The 15,837-nt window shown below is 41.8% G+C and overlaps 1 protein-coding gene across 1 annotated transcript in view; it reads left to right on the top strand.

The window, feature by feature from the left end:
* gsap (gamma-secretase activating protein) overlaps window positions 1–12,231 on the top strand; it is a gene marked incomplete at its 3' end in the record, with an annotated part of 28,203 nt that extends 15,972 nt beyond the window's left edge. The window contains 7 exon segments of the mRNA XM_034196827.1: window positions 73–152; window positions 364–444; window positions 834–956; window positions 2,196–2,251; window positions 7,513–7,544; window positions 8,945–9,006; window positions 12,136–12,231. Of these exon segments, the coding sequence (XP_034052718.1) occupies window positions 73–152; window positions 364–444; window positions 834–956; window positions 2,196–2,251; window positions 7,513–7,544; window positions 8,945–9,006; window positions 12,136–12,231 (530 nt within the window).
* Between the last annotated feature and the right edge of the window lie 3,606 nt (window positions 12,232–15,837).

Below are 15,837 nucleotides of genomic sequence, written 5' to 3'. Positions count from 1 at the left end.
ATAAAGTAAATCAATCTGTGCTCTATTAAATGAATTCAGACTGTACTCTCTCTGTTCCTCACTGTCACACAGCATCTTTATATAGAATAAGCTATGAGAAGTCTCTCAGCCTGGATAAAGTCCTGCCCTACTCCTCTGTGCTCGACAAGAAGGTACCACACACACACACACACACACACACACACACACACACACACACACACAATTATACAATTGAGAATGCGCATAAAAATAAAAGGCAGCCATGTGTGTGTATGAATGCAGTATGAGGACACAATTTGAATTCTGTTTTCTTTCTTTGTGCCTTAACAAACACACACACACACACACACACACACGCACACACACACTTGTGTTTTCTAGGAGATACCAGCATGTCTGTTGGAGGTCCCTGGTGTGTTGTGTACCACTGAGCTGCATATTGAACCCGTGTTCAAAGGCAAGGTAACAACCTCCATTTTTTTAAATCACATTTATTATTTTTAAAACGGCTTGTAAGTATTCTTGAACAATATATACGACTGTTGTGTTTTTAGTCATAAAACTTGCATTAAGGTTGCTGATGAAATGTGTGTTTGTCACATGACTGTAGGTGCATGTGTTACGCAATGCTGGGAAATGACTTCTCTGTGTGTGTGTGTGTGTGTGTGTGTGTGTGTGTGTGTGTGTGTGTGTGTGTGTGTGTGTGTGTGTGTGTGTGTGTGTGTGTGTGTGTGTGTGTGTGTGTGTGTGTGTGTGTGTGTGTGTGTGTGTGTGTGTGTGTGTGTGTGTGTGTGTGTGTGTGTGTGTGTGTGTGTGTGTGTGTGTGTGTGTGTGTGTGTGTGTGTGTGTAGGCCAGAAGTCTCCAGGGTTTCTGGTCAGAGCTGCAGTGGAACACGGAGAGGACACAGTATCTGGATGCTGATCCCAATCCCAGATACAGAACCTCACACATACAAGCCGACTGGGATAAACTGGTGAGTGTGTGTGTCTCATGCATATGAATGACCAATTGATTATTTGTTAAAGGGGCCCTATAATGCTTTTTGGGGTTTTCCCTTTCCTGTGTGTTGTGTAGATATTCCACTATGTTATGTAAGTGGAATACGAGCCTTGTGTGTTGTCGGGTGCCTGTGTTCATCATGGATCAAACAACGCACAAAACGTATTTTTGATACGTTTAAATCCAAAGAAATACATTTGTTTAGGAGACATTTTGTCATACATGTCACGATCACAGGTACAGATCAGAACCCAATAGCACGACTCAGATACAACCAGTGTATAGCAATGTTCAGTTTATTCAGGTCAGGGACAGGCAGGGTCAAAACCAGGAAATCCGTCAGACAGGCAAACAAAACCAGACAGGGAGCAGGCAGGAACTCGAGATCAGTAAACAGGCAGGCAGGGATCAAAAACCGGGCAGGACAAAAATCTAGGCTGGACACTCACTGGAACAACACTCACAACACTCACTGGACAACACTCACTGGAGAGCTTGGCGGAAACAACAAGACAATCTGGCAAAGGACCAGTGATAGTGAGGTGGTATAAATACTGTGGAGTGATGAGGGAATGAGTAACAGCTGGGGAGACCAGGTGAGGGAAGTGAGCTGATTACAAGGGCCTGGAGGAAGGCGGGATCTGAAATGACAGGAGAGTTTAGATGAGCCACCAAACAAACAATAATAGAAGTGTCTAACTTGTGACAATACAAGCTGCTTTTTTAAAGGGCATTTTTATTTGAGTCCACTTCAGTTTTGGGGTTTTCTAAAGTATGATAATCCAAACTGTGTTTTAATTTGGGAATTTAGGTGCATTGGTACAGATGAGAATAATCTTTGCTTTAATAATAAGCTTTTTTCCCTTTCCTGTATTGTGTTATAAGTATCTGAGGTCTGCAGCACAGGCAGTATAAGACAAATAAAGAGCTTTTTGAAACATTAAAGCATGGAAACACGTCACAGAAGAGGCACAAAATATAAAAATGGGCCCATAAAGTTGTAATAAAACATTTTGTACCTCTTCTCATGAAATGATTGTGTGTGTAAATAGGAATAAAAAGAGGAATGTGTCTGAAAACGAATTTCCTCCAACTTTATGGGCATTTGAACTTACACCAAGGATGTGTCTTCGTGTGTCAGCACACCTTTGTGTCTTTACTGAACAATGAGAGCATATTCTCCGCCCTCCCATGATACTCCTTGTTGTTTCAGAGGGCCGAGAGGAGACCTTCCAGCCACATGAACCACATCGAGGAGAACACCAAGAAGTAGGTCTGCCCCCCACTGGAGCTTTGTTAAAAAAAGTACATCACTGTATAGACACACAGTCTTAAAACTGGAGAGAGGGAACGCATGACTACAGCTCTGCACTGCGTTTAAGTGTTTGCTGCACTGTTGTCTCAAAATTGGGTTTGGAAAAGTAGAACTGTTACTCAAGTTCAGCTACCCTTGAAAGTTGCATTGATTTTCCCAACATAGGTGCTAAAGCTGAATGTGAAAAATACATAGAGCTGTAACGTCCTTAAAACACCATCCCAGTGTTATTACTACGCTTCTTACTGTTAACCCTAAAAGGTCTGGAACCAACAATGCTTTACTTTGTTAAAAATGTAATGTAATCTTAATTATCACCTATGACCCATTCGTGTGTTGTGCTGTCTGTATCTGAAGAAAGCCTGCTTTTATTTTCTAACTTTCTGTGTTCAGGAAATGTCCAGGCTATAAACATTTTATATCAAACAATAAGTTTAGCCTTTCTTCTCAGTGGTGCAGGAATGCATCCTAGAAGCTGGTCATGAGTTAGCATTTCGGCAATTTGGGTTATTTGTTAGAGGCCTGAAATAAGGACTGTGGTTATTACATGATTAAGTAATTTTAACGTTTTGTTCTACGATATAAATGTTACAACCACATAGACAGGGCTGCACATAACTGGTACGCAGGTACACATGCGCACCCCCGCCAAAAAAGCGCACCGGGTCATTTGAAAAAAGGCGCATTTGCGTACCAACATTGAGAGAGAGAAGAGAGAGAAGGGAAAAGAGAGGAGAGAGAAGAGCGAGAGAGAGAAAGATATTTGCGTTCATATGAAGAGGACATTGCGCTTCTCAAGAGGCTTAAAGTTAATGTTGGGACTGCTTATCATTCGAGAGAAGGGGGATCCCGCATCATGGAGACCATCGCACAGGCAATCAGTTCAGAGTTGTATGAAAAATTGAAGGCAGTTGAATTTTGGGGTGTGCTTTTTGATGGATCAGAAGACATAACAAAAGTGGAGCAGGAAATTGTGTACATTATGTCTGTGGGTAGCAAGGGAGAGTTTAGCTCAGATTTCCTTGGGTTCATTCATTTGGGTGTGAAACGAACGGCACAGGACATAACAGATGGGCTAGAGCAACTCTTCCATGCTTGTGGCTTAGGACAGTGTTTTTCAAAGTGGGGGCCACGACCCCCCGGGGGGGGCGCCAAGGGGCACCAGGGGGGTCACTCAAAGTTTGAGGGAAACAGGATTTTTTTTTTTTTTTATAGTTTCATTTTTTAAATTTTTTTTTTTTAGATGCTATTAATAACTGCATATCTATCAATCTATGTGTCCTTTGATGCCAATCTTTTCATATTTTTTGTTTTTGAATCACACGACCGCCCTTCAAGCCAATCAGAATCGAGCTGCCGCTACTGAGAGTGAAAATCTGCTCAGCTTTTAGAGCAAGTGAATGTTTCGCTCTGCAGCTGGATGAGAGCACGGATGTAGCAAATGTCGCATAATTGCTTGCATACATCAGATTTATTTCAGAAGACAACTTTGTTGAGGAAATATTTTTGCAAAGCACTGGAAGGTAGGACCACAGGAAGAGACATTTTCCAAGTTTTAGATGAGTACATCATCTCAAACGGACTTGACTGGTCTCGTTGTGTGTGTGTGTTCAGATGGGGCAGCGGGGCTATGACAGGCAAAGAAAGCGGAGTGACAGCTTCGATCAGGCAGAAGGCCCCAAATGTAGTGGCAACGCACTGCATGTTCCATCGGGAGGCACTTGTACACATCATTTAAAAAAATGCAACAGGGGGGTCCCCGCTAGAGGATAATGCTATATGGGGTCCTTGGCATGGCAACGTTTGGGAACCCCTGGCTTAGGAGATGAGTGGAAGATGAAGTTGGTTTCTCGGAGCTGCAGTGAACGTCGGAGTTTACAACGGGGTAGTCCCCAAACTTCGTAAACTGGTGGCGATTGGGGATTCCCTTGTGCATATTCTGTTACCGCCCACACCCTCGAGAACTGTGCCAAGTCAGATGATCGCATGGTTCCATACCGTGAGACATTTAATAGCTCCGTTGTCAAGCTGCTGCTACGCTTTCATTTACAGAAAGGGGGCGCCAACAGAACAACTTAAGATGATGTGTGATGAGAATGGCATTGCCTTTGTAAAACTAGGAAAGTTTCACAACATTAGATGGTGTGCATGGAGACAAGAGACTCTTTTGAAAATATGGAGGCTATTACCTGCCATTCAATCTCAAGTGGCTACAAGTGATGACAGTGACCTAAAACATGTCTGCACAGAGCGTTTTAAGTGTTTCCTAGCCAACATGCTTGACACTGGAAACATTTTACAGTTCACCTCCCTCAAGTTCCAGCAAGAGAATTTGACTATTGGTGAATGCAAGGATGAGCTCATGGTAGCTATCGGACAGCTGACACTTCTGCTTGACAGTGAAGGCAAGTACAGGAAAGAGAGTGTTTCAGCTGCTGATTCTGACAGGGACAAGGTTGATGTATTGAGAGGTCTAATTCAGGAGTTTGAAAGCAGACATGAATCCCTCAAGTCATGTCATCCATTTTTAATGCTTGATCCTTCAACTTGGCCTAAATAAAAAAAGATCTCCACAGTTTTGGCAACACAACACAGAAATATGAGGCCATCCTGTCTACCGACAGAGTAAGAGAATGGATGCTTTTAAAGCAAGCAGGAAAAGGTTTGGCAGCGTTCTCTGTGTATGACTTGGTCAACATAGTGAAGACAAGCAATCCAGAAAGATACTCCAACATTCAGAAAGTCCTGCTGTTGTCCCTTACACTGCCCTTGAGCAGTGCTTCATGTGAGAGGGGATTTTCACATCTTAATATAATAAAAGCAAGTTCAGATCCTGCTGTCAGACTCTCGCCTGATGCACATCCACTTGTCTAAGATGACAACAGAGACTTTCGACCCAAACCCAGTTGTTGACTTGTGGATGCAAGCAGCTAATCGCAGACTCAACCAGAGAGAAAGAAGTAGGCCTACATCATCAGCTACCATGTCTGACAGAGAGGAAGACAGTGAGGAGAACAGTCAGGAGGTAGTGATGACAGCTTGTAGGATTACTAGTAGTGCTAATGTTGTCTTGTGTTCACCTCTGCATGTGTGTTCTGTGTTCACCTCTGCATGTGTGTTCTGTGTTCACCTCTGCATGTGTGTTCTGTGTTCACCTCTGTGTGTTCTGTGTTCACCTCTGTGTGTTCTGTGTTCACCTCTGCATGTGTGTTCAGTGTTCACCTCTGCATGTGTGTTCTGTGTTCACCTCTGCATGTGTGTTCTGTGTTCACCTCTGCATGTGTGTTCTGTGTTCACCTCTGCATGTGTGTTCTGTGTTCACCTCTGCATGTGTGTTCTGTGTTCACCTCTGGATGTGTGTTCTGTGTTCACCTCTGCATGTGTGTTCTGTGTTCACCTCTGCATGTGTGTTCAGTGTTCACCTCTGCATGTGTGTTCTGTGTTCACCTCTGCATGTGTGTTCAGTGTTCACCTCTGTGTGTTCAGTGTTCACCTCTGCATGTGTGTTCTGTGTTCACCTCTGCATGTGTGTTCTGTGTTCACCTCTGTGTGTTCAGTGTTCACCTCTGCATGTGTGTTCTGTGTTCACCTCTGCATGTGTGTTCTGTGTTCACCTCTGCATGTGTGTTCAGTGTTCACCTCTGTGTGTTCAGTGTTCACCTCTGTGTGTTCTGTGTTCACCTCTGTGTGTGTGTTCTGTGTTCACCTCTGCATGTGTGTTCAGTGTTCACCTCTGCATGTGTGTTCTGTGTTCACCTCTGCATGTGTGTTCAGTGTTCACCTCTGCATGTGTGTTCTGTGTTCACCTCTGCATGTGTGTTCTGTGTTCACCTCTGCATGTGTGTTCTGTGTTCACCTCTGCATGTGTGTTCTGTGTTCACCTCTGCATGTGTGTTCTGTGTTCACCTCTGCATGTGTGTTCTGTGTTCACCTCTGCATGTGTGTTCAGTGTTCACCTCTGTGTGTTCTGTGTTCACCTCTGCATGTGTGTTCTGTGTTCACCTCTGCATGTGTGTTCAGTGTTCACCTCTGTGTGTTCTGTGTTCACCTCACGTGTGTTCAGTGCCGTGTGTCTGGCAAATAAAGTCAAGACCCCCTCAAAAGTTACGGTTTATTTCATTTTAAGGATGAGCACCAAGCAACATCTCCAGGTGCTCCTTTGAGAACCAGGGCAACAAAGTGATGTGCACCCCTGCACAAAGATCATTTCTGAATCCATACAGTTGTATCATGCTGAAAACAATTCTGCATAAAACTGCAAATACGTTGACTTGAACTCATACGCGTGCGTGAGAATATGTGCAGCAGCAGTCTGTGGAATTGACTCCGAATAAAACATGTTCATTATGAAGAAGGAGCAGAGCAGCAGAGGCTCATTGATTTGTTTGCACAGAGGAATAGGATCCTGCTGGCTATGGCTACAGACGACATATGTTAGTAGAATCCATTCAACACTGGTTTGGGGGATTTCATGGGCTCTTTAAAGAACAAAAAATACAGAGCATTACTGCTGCTGGAGAGCACACACGTGTCTGAATTAGGAAGTTGTTTCTCAGCTTGCATTCGTTCTGAGGTATAAACAATCAGTGGAAGAATAAAACATAGTGGTATATATTAAATATGTGAAGCAGGTTTAAAAAGTACTTTAGGGGTGTTAGAAAATAAACAAACCTATACATAAAAAAATATTTACAGTGAAAGAGATATATATATATATATATATACAGAGTGTCTCTATTGAATTCACAATATAAATACACAGAATTGATGTCAGTGTACATGATAGGCCGACCTACAACTGACAAAATGTAAACATATGTAAATATCATAGACTGTATATATAAAGGTAAATATCTACAAAATCTCCCCGAACATTAAAAGTTCTCATAATTATTATATGACGTTTCACTTGCAAGAAACCGTGTGTAGCTTCTTATTAGGTTGCTCTGTGAATATAAAATAGTTTATGATCGAGTGATGATGGACCCTTGATGTCGTACCTGCCTTGAATTAAATTCTACTCCGGATCAAACCAAAAAAACCTTTTGCTTCATAATCACCTTCTCTTCCTCCAGGCCAAACTCAGCACCTGCTTACTCACTTTTTTTTCTACTTTTGATATATTTTTGCTGTGGAGTGCAGAAAGTAAGACTCTTATTTTAATGCTGGCTGGAGGGATTGTTTTCACACAAAGCTTTTTCTCCTTGTTTTGTAGAGTTCTATCGATGGTGGACACCTGGTGTCTTGGTAAGACGCATGAGCACACTGAAAACACACACATAAATCCATAAATGCAACACACACACACACACACACACACACACACACACACACACACAATACAGGGAGTGTGGAGAGCATAAACAACAAAACCTTGAATATAATGGAGCTCAAAACTGTGTGTGAGTTTGTGTCGTCGTCTGAAGTTGCATTCTTCACGCTCGCTGGAGAATTCGGCTAAACAGAACCACCACACTCATTTATCTTGGAGGGAGGTCGAGGGGGAAAAGGGAAGGGGATACGAAAAGGGAAAATAGAGCGAAATATATATTTTTTTAAGAGGAGAGAATGCTACAATCATGATACAACAGTGGGGATTGTATTACCTCCTCCACGTACCTTTCTCTCAGGACTCCAGTGCAGATGTTTTGTCTCAGCCGCGACACACACCCTCGCCTCACTTAATCCTCACGGATGATGTCACACACCTCCCTCAGATTCACTTGTTAAACCAACACTCATTGTAATCACTCCTCAAATAACACTTATACCCAGATTATAGCAGTCATGAAAGAATCTGCCTTATTTATTACCCTGCAGTAAATCATTGTAAGGCTTTTTGTTGGAGCAAAATGCATTGAACTTCCACCTGCTCCCTCCCAATAAGAATCAGCTCGGTGTGTAAAATATGCAATACACAGTTTATAACTTTGAACTTACGACAGGAAGCCAATCAGGCAGCTCTCTGTGCCCTGGGAGTGAATATGTGTTTATATTATTACACTGTAACATCGTGTGTGTGTGTGTGTGTGTGTGTGTGTGGTGTGTGTGTGTGTGTGGTGTGTGTGTGTGTGTGTGTGTGGTGTGTGTGTGGTGTGTGGTGTGTGTGTGTGTGTGTGTGTGTGTGTGTGTGTGTGTGTGTGTGTGTGTGTGTGTGTGTGTGTGTGTGTGTGGCCTAGCATTACTATACTTGTGGGGACTCACCTCCCTTATGGGGACAAAATGGAGGTCCCCATGAGGGGTATCATTCATTTTAGGGTGAAGACTTGGTTAGGGTTAGGCATGTGTTGGTTATGGTTAAGGTTAGGATAAGTCTCCAGGAAATGCATGTTAGTCAATGTAATGTCCCCTGAAGTGATGTATACATGGTGTGTGTGTGTTTGTGTGTGCGAGCTTGAAATTCTGGAGCGTGGTCCACTTTTGTGTGACCGACATAAAAACACTGACACAGCAGGATCGTGCCCCCCCCCCAAGCTCTGGGAAGTATTTTCAATGAGTGTATTCAATGTATTTTATCTTAGCTATGAACAAGTCAGAGTTTGTTTAATAACGTACACCTGAGGCTACCTGTAGTTTTCGTCTACATTCAGCATCAACGGCTCTTTAAAGTCTCTCTAATGTGCTCACTGCTGCTGGGTCTCTTCCAGATAAGAAGCTGGTGCCACTGTTCCAGGAGGAGGACCATCAACACAGGGCGCTCATTGGCCTGGTAAGAGAAACTGTACACGGTTATATCTGCAACACTCTCTCTGCTAACGTGATATTTGTCCTGGCTTTGGCTGGACATTTCATTCAAGAAAAAAACCTACGACCAAAAGTCCAAAACCTAAAGATATTAAATGTTGCAAAACACAAAAAAGCGGCTAACTTTTGGATTTAATAAACAAGCAAACATCATTTAGTAATTTTGCTAAAAATGTTCTTAAACGATGAATTCATCGCCATACATTTTTGGGGATTAGTGTGCATGTTTTACCGATTCATGCACACATTGAAATGAGAAAAAACGATATTTAAGTGGACATATTATTCTCATTTGATATTTGTATTTAGTGCCTGTATTTTGAGGGGGGGAGTGTGTGGGAAAGAAACTCCCCCTGGAGGGAACTTTGGGATTTTCGCCTTTGCAGACCATTTACATGCATTAAAACCTATAACACGTTACAGGAAAGGGAACACCCACAAAAAGCACAATAGGGCCTCTTTAAAGCTGGTTTCTATGGCAGTGTAATATACAACATCATCATGTCATTTTCCATTGTGGATTGTTAACCTGCAACCATAAATAAAACCTGATTTAGAGCTTTAAAAAACAAACAAACATACTTGAATACGTTTGTTTGTGCCACAAACCTGAAACCTAGAACAAGTGCAAGAGAGCTATCAAGGTGTTTGACAGAAAGCCACATTCATACCACCACTGTGTACCATCCTTAAAAAACACAATTTCTTGAGTTTTGACAATTTGAAGTCTTTTAAAAGTATGTGTTTTTTTTATAAATGTTTACATGCCCCCCCCCCCCCTCCCTTAGGGGAATTCATCCACACAAAAAACACACTAGCTGCACTAGGTCAGAAACCAGAGGAGACTGTGAGGTCCATCACAGACGGACCACTTTTGGACAAAATGTCCTCTCCGTTAAAGGCAGCTCATTCTGGAATAGCCTCCCAACTGAGATACGGGATCGTCCCACTCTCAACAGCTTCAAAGGTCAACTCAAAGAATGGTTGAGAACGAACCAGACGTGCGATCACCGCTAAATGCACTTTAACACAGGGGAATCTCCTCTTGCACTTTAGGCATCTCTTGTATCTTCTCTTGCACTTTATATGTCATTGCTGCTACATTGTACTGCATGTGGTAAATACTTGTGTGTGCTGCTCTTGCTCTTTCTGCATATGTATTTATTTTTTTGCTATATTTACAAATGTCATGTTCTTATATGTTGTATGTCAGGGACTACGGATGGAAATGAGCTCAAAGCTAAAATCCGGCACATTTACACTTGAAGCATTATTTGTCTAAAGTGTTCATTAATGTGCGTTTTCCCTTTTCAAATAAACGATGAAATGAAATGAAAAATATGCTTTGACATTTGTAAAAGTGAAAACCCTTTCCTTTTCTAAAGTGAGAATGACAAATGCAGGCGGATAAAGAAATGGATTTATTTTATTGAGTTTGTTGTGGAAGAGCTTGAGTGGCCAGATCAGAGCCCTGACCTCAGCCCCGTCCATCCCTCATCCTCTGAGAGGGATCAGAGCACTGACTGTGAGCCAGAGCTCTGACATCAGGGACGGATGGTAGAGATGGGGAAGTAGAAACCAACTCAAGTTTTGATAAGATAGAGTTGACTGTATCAATCAACAACTTTATTAATCCCGCAAGGAGTCATTGGTTATGAGCAGCAGCTTATGTCATGAACACAGGCAGGAACATACAAGAAGAAAACACACAGATACACCCGGGAGCACAGATGTGGATCATTCCAATTTACACTATAAATAGTTCATAGCATCACAATAATAAATAAATAAATAATCAAGTTAGAAGCCTTTCAAGAATTTAAAAGTTTGAGTGCAGAAGGGATGAATAATTTTGAAAAGCGATTAGTCCTTTGATCAGGTAGAGCATATCTATGCCCTGATGGCAACATGAGGATAAACAAGTTTAAAATGTAGCTCTGTAGTCATTCGATTTGGGTTTAATCACCCCAAATGATGGATGCATTGAAGTGGAGCTGTATAAGGTACCAAATAGTCAGTTTATTACAGTAGAAGGTGGTCTGCACCCTCGCAGTTTTGAGAAGCAGACAGGTGTACAAGCACAGAAGCAAAACAAATGCCTATAAAACACTACAGGAAAGGAAAACCCCAAAAAGCATAATAGGGCCTCTTTAACTTGCATGTTTCAGAAAAGAAACGTAGTTAAATGAATCATTCAGTTAAATAAATAGTCGTAGTTAGTTGTGACAACATATGCACTTATTCTAAAAGTCCTTTAACCTTCAGAAAAAGACTGTAGTTAACGTCCTGCCACTCAAATCAAAGAGCAGGAGAACACAGATTAGATTGTCTCTTTTGAAATACAGATCCAACTTTGACGCCCTTTTTGTGTCGGTTTGAATAATGATGTCTTTCCCTCGCAGTAAAGGAGGATTCATAGAGAGGCCCCTCCTCAGATGCACTGAGTCTCCCAGATTGTTGGAATCCTCTGGAGGATTTTCCCTCTAGCATGGGTTGATATATAGACCGCTAACGACCCATAATGAAATGCTGACAGCCAATCATTTCCCAGGTGAAACTCGCTGTTACGCTTCAGATGAGTCGACACTTCAGAAAAAAGGCTATCTTAAGGTCCCTGTCCTGCCTTTCTTTCATCCCGTTTGATAGACAATTTCATATCCTGCCGTTTTCACCGAGCTCAGCACTAAGGAACAGATAGCTTCAGTTTAATGGAGTTCAGGCTAGATGCTAGCAGTCTCCAAGCTGTTCTTAAAATGACTTCCAGTTTATCTCTCCTTTTATTCTCTCGGATCACTTCCTTCCTTCCTTCCTTCCTTCATTCTCCTCCTCACTCCCTTTTCCTCCCAGAGAGATATGAACTGTTTATTAGATCTTCCCTCATCTGCCGTACTTTTCCACCTCTTCCCCTCTCTCTCCTCTCCGTCGTTAAATACATTTTGGGACGCAGTAGTCGAGGGAAAAGTCGAGCTGAACTCAATTTGACCCTGCTGAGCGCACAGTGTTCCTAAAATACACACACACAAGGTTTTACCCCGAGCTACACACACAAAGGAAAACATCTGTGTATGTATTTATTTATTTATTTGCGTTGCAGACGGTTGACAAGCTTCGAGAGCATATCAACAGACACCTGCCTCGACTGGGGAAGAAGAAGATTGACTCGCTGGTTGTCAACTACGTGGCCAAACTGGTGGGTACACTGTGTGTGTGTGTGTGTGTGTGTGTGTGTGTGTGTGTGTGTGTGTGTGTGTGTGTGTGTGTGTGTGTGTGTGTGTGTGTGGTGGGTGTGGTGTGTGTGTGTGTGTGGTGTGTGTGTGTGTGTGTGTGTGTGTTGTGTGTGTGTGTGTGTGTGTGTGTGTGTGTGTGTGTGTGTGTGTGTGTGTGTGTGTGTGTGTGTGTTCAGTAGTGCTGTGTACACTCTGTGAACCCTCCTGTAATTGAAAAGGAACATCGTTATCCACGTTATGTTTCTTTAATGTTCGCCCTTACTCCTTTTGGGGAAGGTTAAGTGACTCTCGCAGTGAGGATGGCTCGGTGGAAGCTGCAGAGAGTTTTCCACTTTAGTTAAACACTCTGACAGAGCGCACAGATGTATGTGTGCTCTTCAGATCAGAGAGGATGCTGGGAGCCACCAGGTCTCCTTTTCAGTCCTTAAAACAATCATCGGCTCTGCGGTCAAGTGTCCTCAACCACACTCCACACTCCTGGGAGCACAAAAGCTTTGTCTAAAAACAATTAAATATATGTTAATGAAGAAGTATTCAGATGCTTTACTTGAGTACAAGTACCAATACATTATTTTCAAATATTTCATTACCAAAATCTTAGTTACAGTACAAAAGTATTATCAGCTAAATGTACTTGAAGTATAAAAAGTCAAAGTAATCATAGTGCAGAAAAATTGCCTTTATTTGTGTATAATAATATTTATAGCCTATACAGTATGTGACATTTCTAGATAATACTGTTATGTAATACTACCTTTTACTGTTGTAGACAAACAACGTTCTGATTGTCTTTTTGTAAAATATTTAAATACTTTGACTCATTTGGGACTTAAAGATATAGGCCACTAGTTTAATTTTAAAGATTATTTTTGTTAAGAGTAGCTAAATTAGTTTATTTCCCTTTTAAATGTACTGGAGTAGAAGTACAAAGTAGCATTACATGGAAATGCAGTACATTACTTGAGTACATGTACTTAGTTAATTTAAACCTCTGCTTATTTATTTGGTTAAGTTGTGTCTTCAAATATTTCCAGTCATTTTCGAATCTAGAGACATTTCTATCAAGTTAACGCCTTGTTTCAGTCGGTTGCAAGTGATTATGTCGTATCCTTTTACACATGCATCAGTGTTGTGGTTGTCTACAAGAAACTGTCATAGATTAACTTTTTGAATCAAAATGTAAGCTGCATTTTTACAATACACTTTTTAACTACAGTTTTGAATTTGGATCAAAAGTTAGCAGAGAAACAAGCACATGTTAGCGGTTAGCTTGAGGCTACTGTATCCTGTATCCACTTGGAGAACCCTGATATTTAAAGAAAAACTGCTTTATTCACTGTTTTTATCGGTCCATTTGTTCTGTAGTGGAGGAGACCCCTGCAGACAATTCGACTTTTGATTAAAACCTAAAAAGTAAAGAAAAGTAATCCTAAGAACATAACCTAACCGAGAAAGCTAACTTCGCATTTTATGAGAAACTCCTATGGGCAGAAAATGACATTGTGCTTTTCGATGTGTATAAATATCACTTCCCCGTGTACCCCAATTACTTCTGAAACCCAACCTACGCCCTGTGTTTCCGCCCAAAGAGCAGCAGGTGGGCTCTGCATAACCGAGCGGAGAGACGTCTCGGCACTAAGGAACTTCTTGGATGTGTAAAGTCAGTCTTTAGTATTCCTGGGAGGTAAATCTCTTCCCAGCTAGCAGCAGCCGCAGAAAGCAGACATCCAGCATACATCAAGACAACAGTATTAAAGCAGGCCATGGGTACGGCTGGAATTGAATAGGAAGCACGTATTGGGACTTTGTGGAATTGCAAATGACAGTAACAAAGACGGAAGAAATCCTCTCTGCTCTCAGAAGGATCTCTGGATTGGTTTCCTCGGTACAAAAGTTTTAACCTGCGCCTTCAAACTCCAAATGAAAGTAATGGAAATGGGAGTGGCTGTAATAGTTTTGGCACAGGCAAACAGGGTTTATATTAGATGTATTCAGTGAAGTGAAAAAGCTTCTAATTCCTATTAAAGCAGAAAATAAGAGACATCCTTCCGGGACGTTTTGCTTAAAGGACAGTCGAGGAACTCAACAGCCGGCTTTAAAAAACGTAGACAGAACTGTTTTCATCTGACTTCCCCTCCGCTGATAAAGAACATCTCGCCTTTTTGTCGGCACTCATTGAGACTAATGGCTGCGTTGACACAGGGGAGAGGTTTGGGGGGGGGACATAGACAGCTTTTAAGAGCCAGGGAACTTCTGCTATGATAGATTACAGCTCCACTGCACATTATTGTCATGGTTATTTATTTCATCTTCCTGTTGCTACAGACGACTGAAACACATTCAACATAGCCAATGTCAAAGCAGAGAGCTAATGGCTGAATATATAACTAAACGCATGAATATAAAGTAATGGAATTAATTGAAATAGGCTGCAATATTTTGTAATTATGTCGAAAAGGTGCTCGATACACAAGGTTATTAGACTATTTGTATTCCCCGCCTCACTGAGCGACTATGTCGGGCTCATTAAGATAAAATGGAATAATTCTCATAGAAAGTCACAGTCGGGGGGGGGGGCTGTAGCTTTTAAATGCTGGCACAAGAACATCCTTATTACTGACCTCCTGCGTTACATCGTCAGCGAGCAGAAGTGATGTTAGTTAACCCTTCAATGGGCTATTTTCTACATTACACCAGTAGTGACCATTAATACACCCATATTACCACCCTGATTACACTGTTATTTCAACCATATTACACCCATGTAACACCAATATTACACCAATATAACATTTAAATTACACGGTTAGAACACCCATTGTACGCATGGACAGATGTGTCAGATTAAAAACAGTTTAAGGGTTAAGACATTTAAGAATTTATTAAGTTTAAAAAGTTGCTACCTTTTCGTCCAACAATGAATATCTAATTTTAAATAATAACAACATTCCTTTTACGCTTTTAGAGTATTATTTTCTTCCTCTGTGTTGACAGAGGATCGCTCAATTCCCTCTGTTGTTGACGGATCATTTCCAACGGGATAAAATGAATAAAGGCGGAGCTTTCCCTCACATCTTTCTTTGACACCTCTTTAGTTTTTTTGGGTCAGAACGTTACATAATCGAGGCTAATTGAAAGTCCCATCCTGAGGTCAGTGGAGGACGCGGCCGGTGGAATGTTTCCCGCTGGTTTACAGGATGTGAATTGGGCCGATCGTCTTTCCTGTTATTCTGCAGGAGATGAGAGACGTGGTCATTCGTGGAAAAACGACTGTGTGTATTACAGCACGGAGCACATGAGTCAAGTGCATCCTAATGCCTACTGATGTGTGGCTGAGCGTGTGTTCACATCCTGAGTCACAGCGTTCAGTGGAAATGAAAATGGGAAGTAGGAAAAAAAAAAGGGAAGCGAGGACTGTACATTTCCATGTAAACAAAAGAAAGGTCTTGTTTTCAGGTGTCTTATCAAGACTCTCATTTGCTCAGCGCTAACGTGTGTGTGTGTGTGTGTGTGTGTGTGTGTGTGTGTGTGTGTGTGTTTAGCTGGAGCTCATCCGACACATGCTGGAG

Source organism: Gymnodraco acuticeps, unplaced genomic scaffold (genome assembly GCF_902827175.1).
Source record: "Gymnodraco acuticeps unplaced genomic scaffold, fGymAcu1.1, whole genome shotgun sequence".
Lineage (NCBI taxonomy): Eukaryota > Metazoa > Chordata > Actinopteri > Perciformes > Bathydraconidae > Gymnodraco > Gymnodraco acuticeps.
This window is presented reverse-complemented; position numbering and strand designations above follow the sequence as displayed.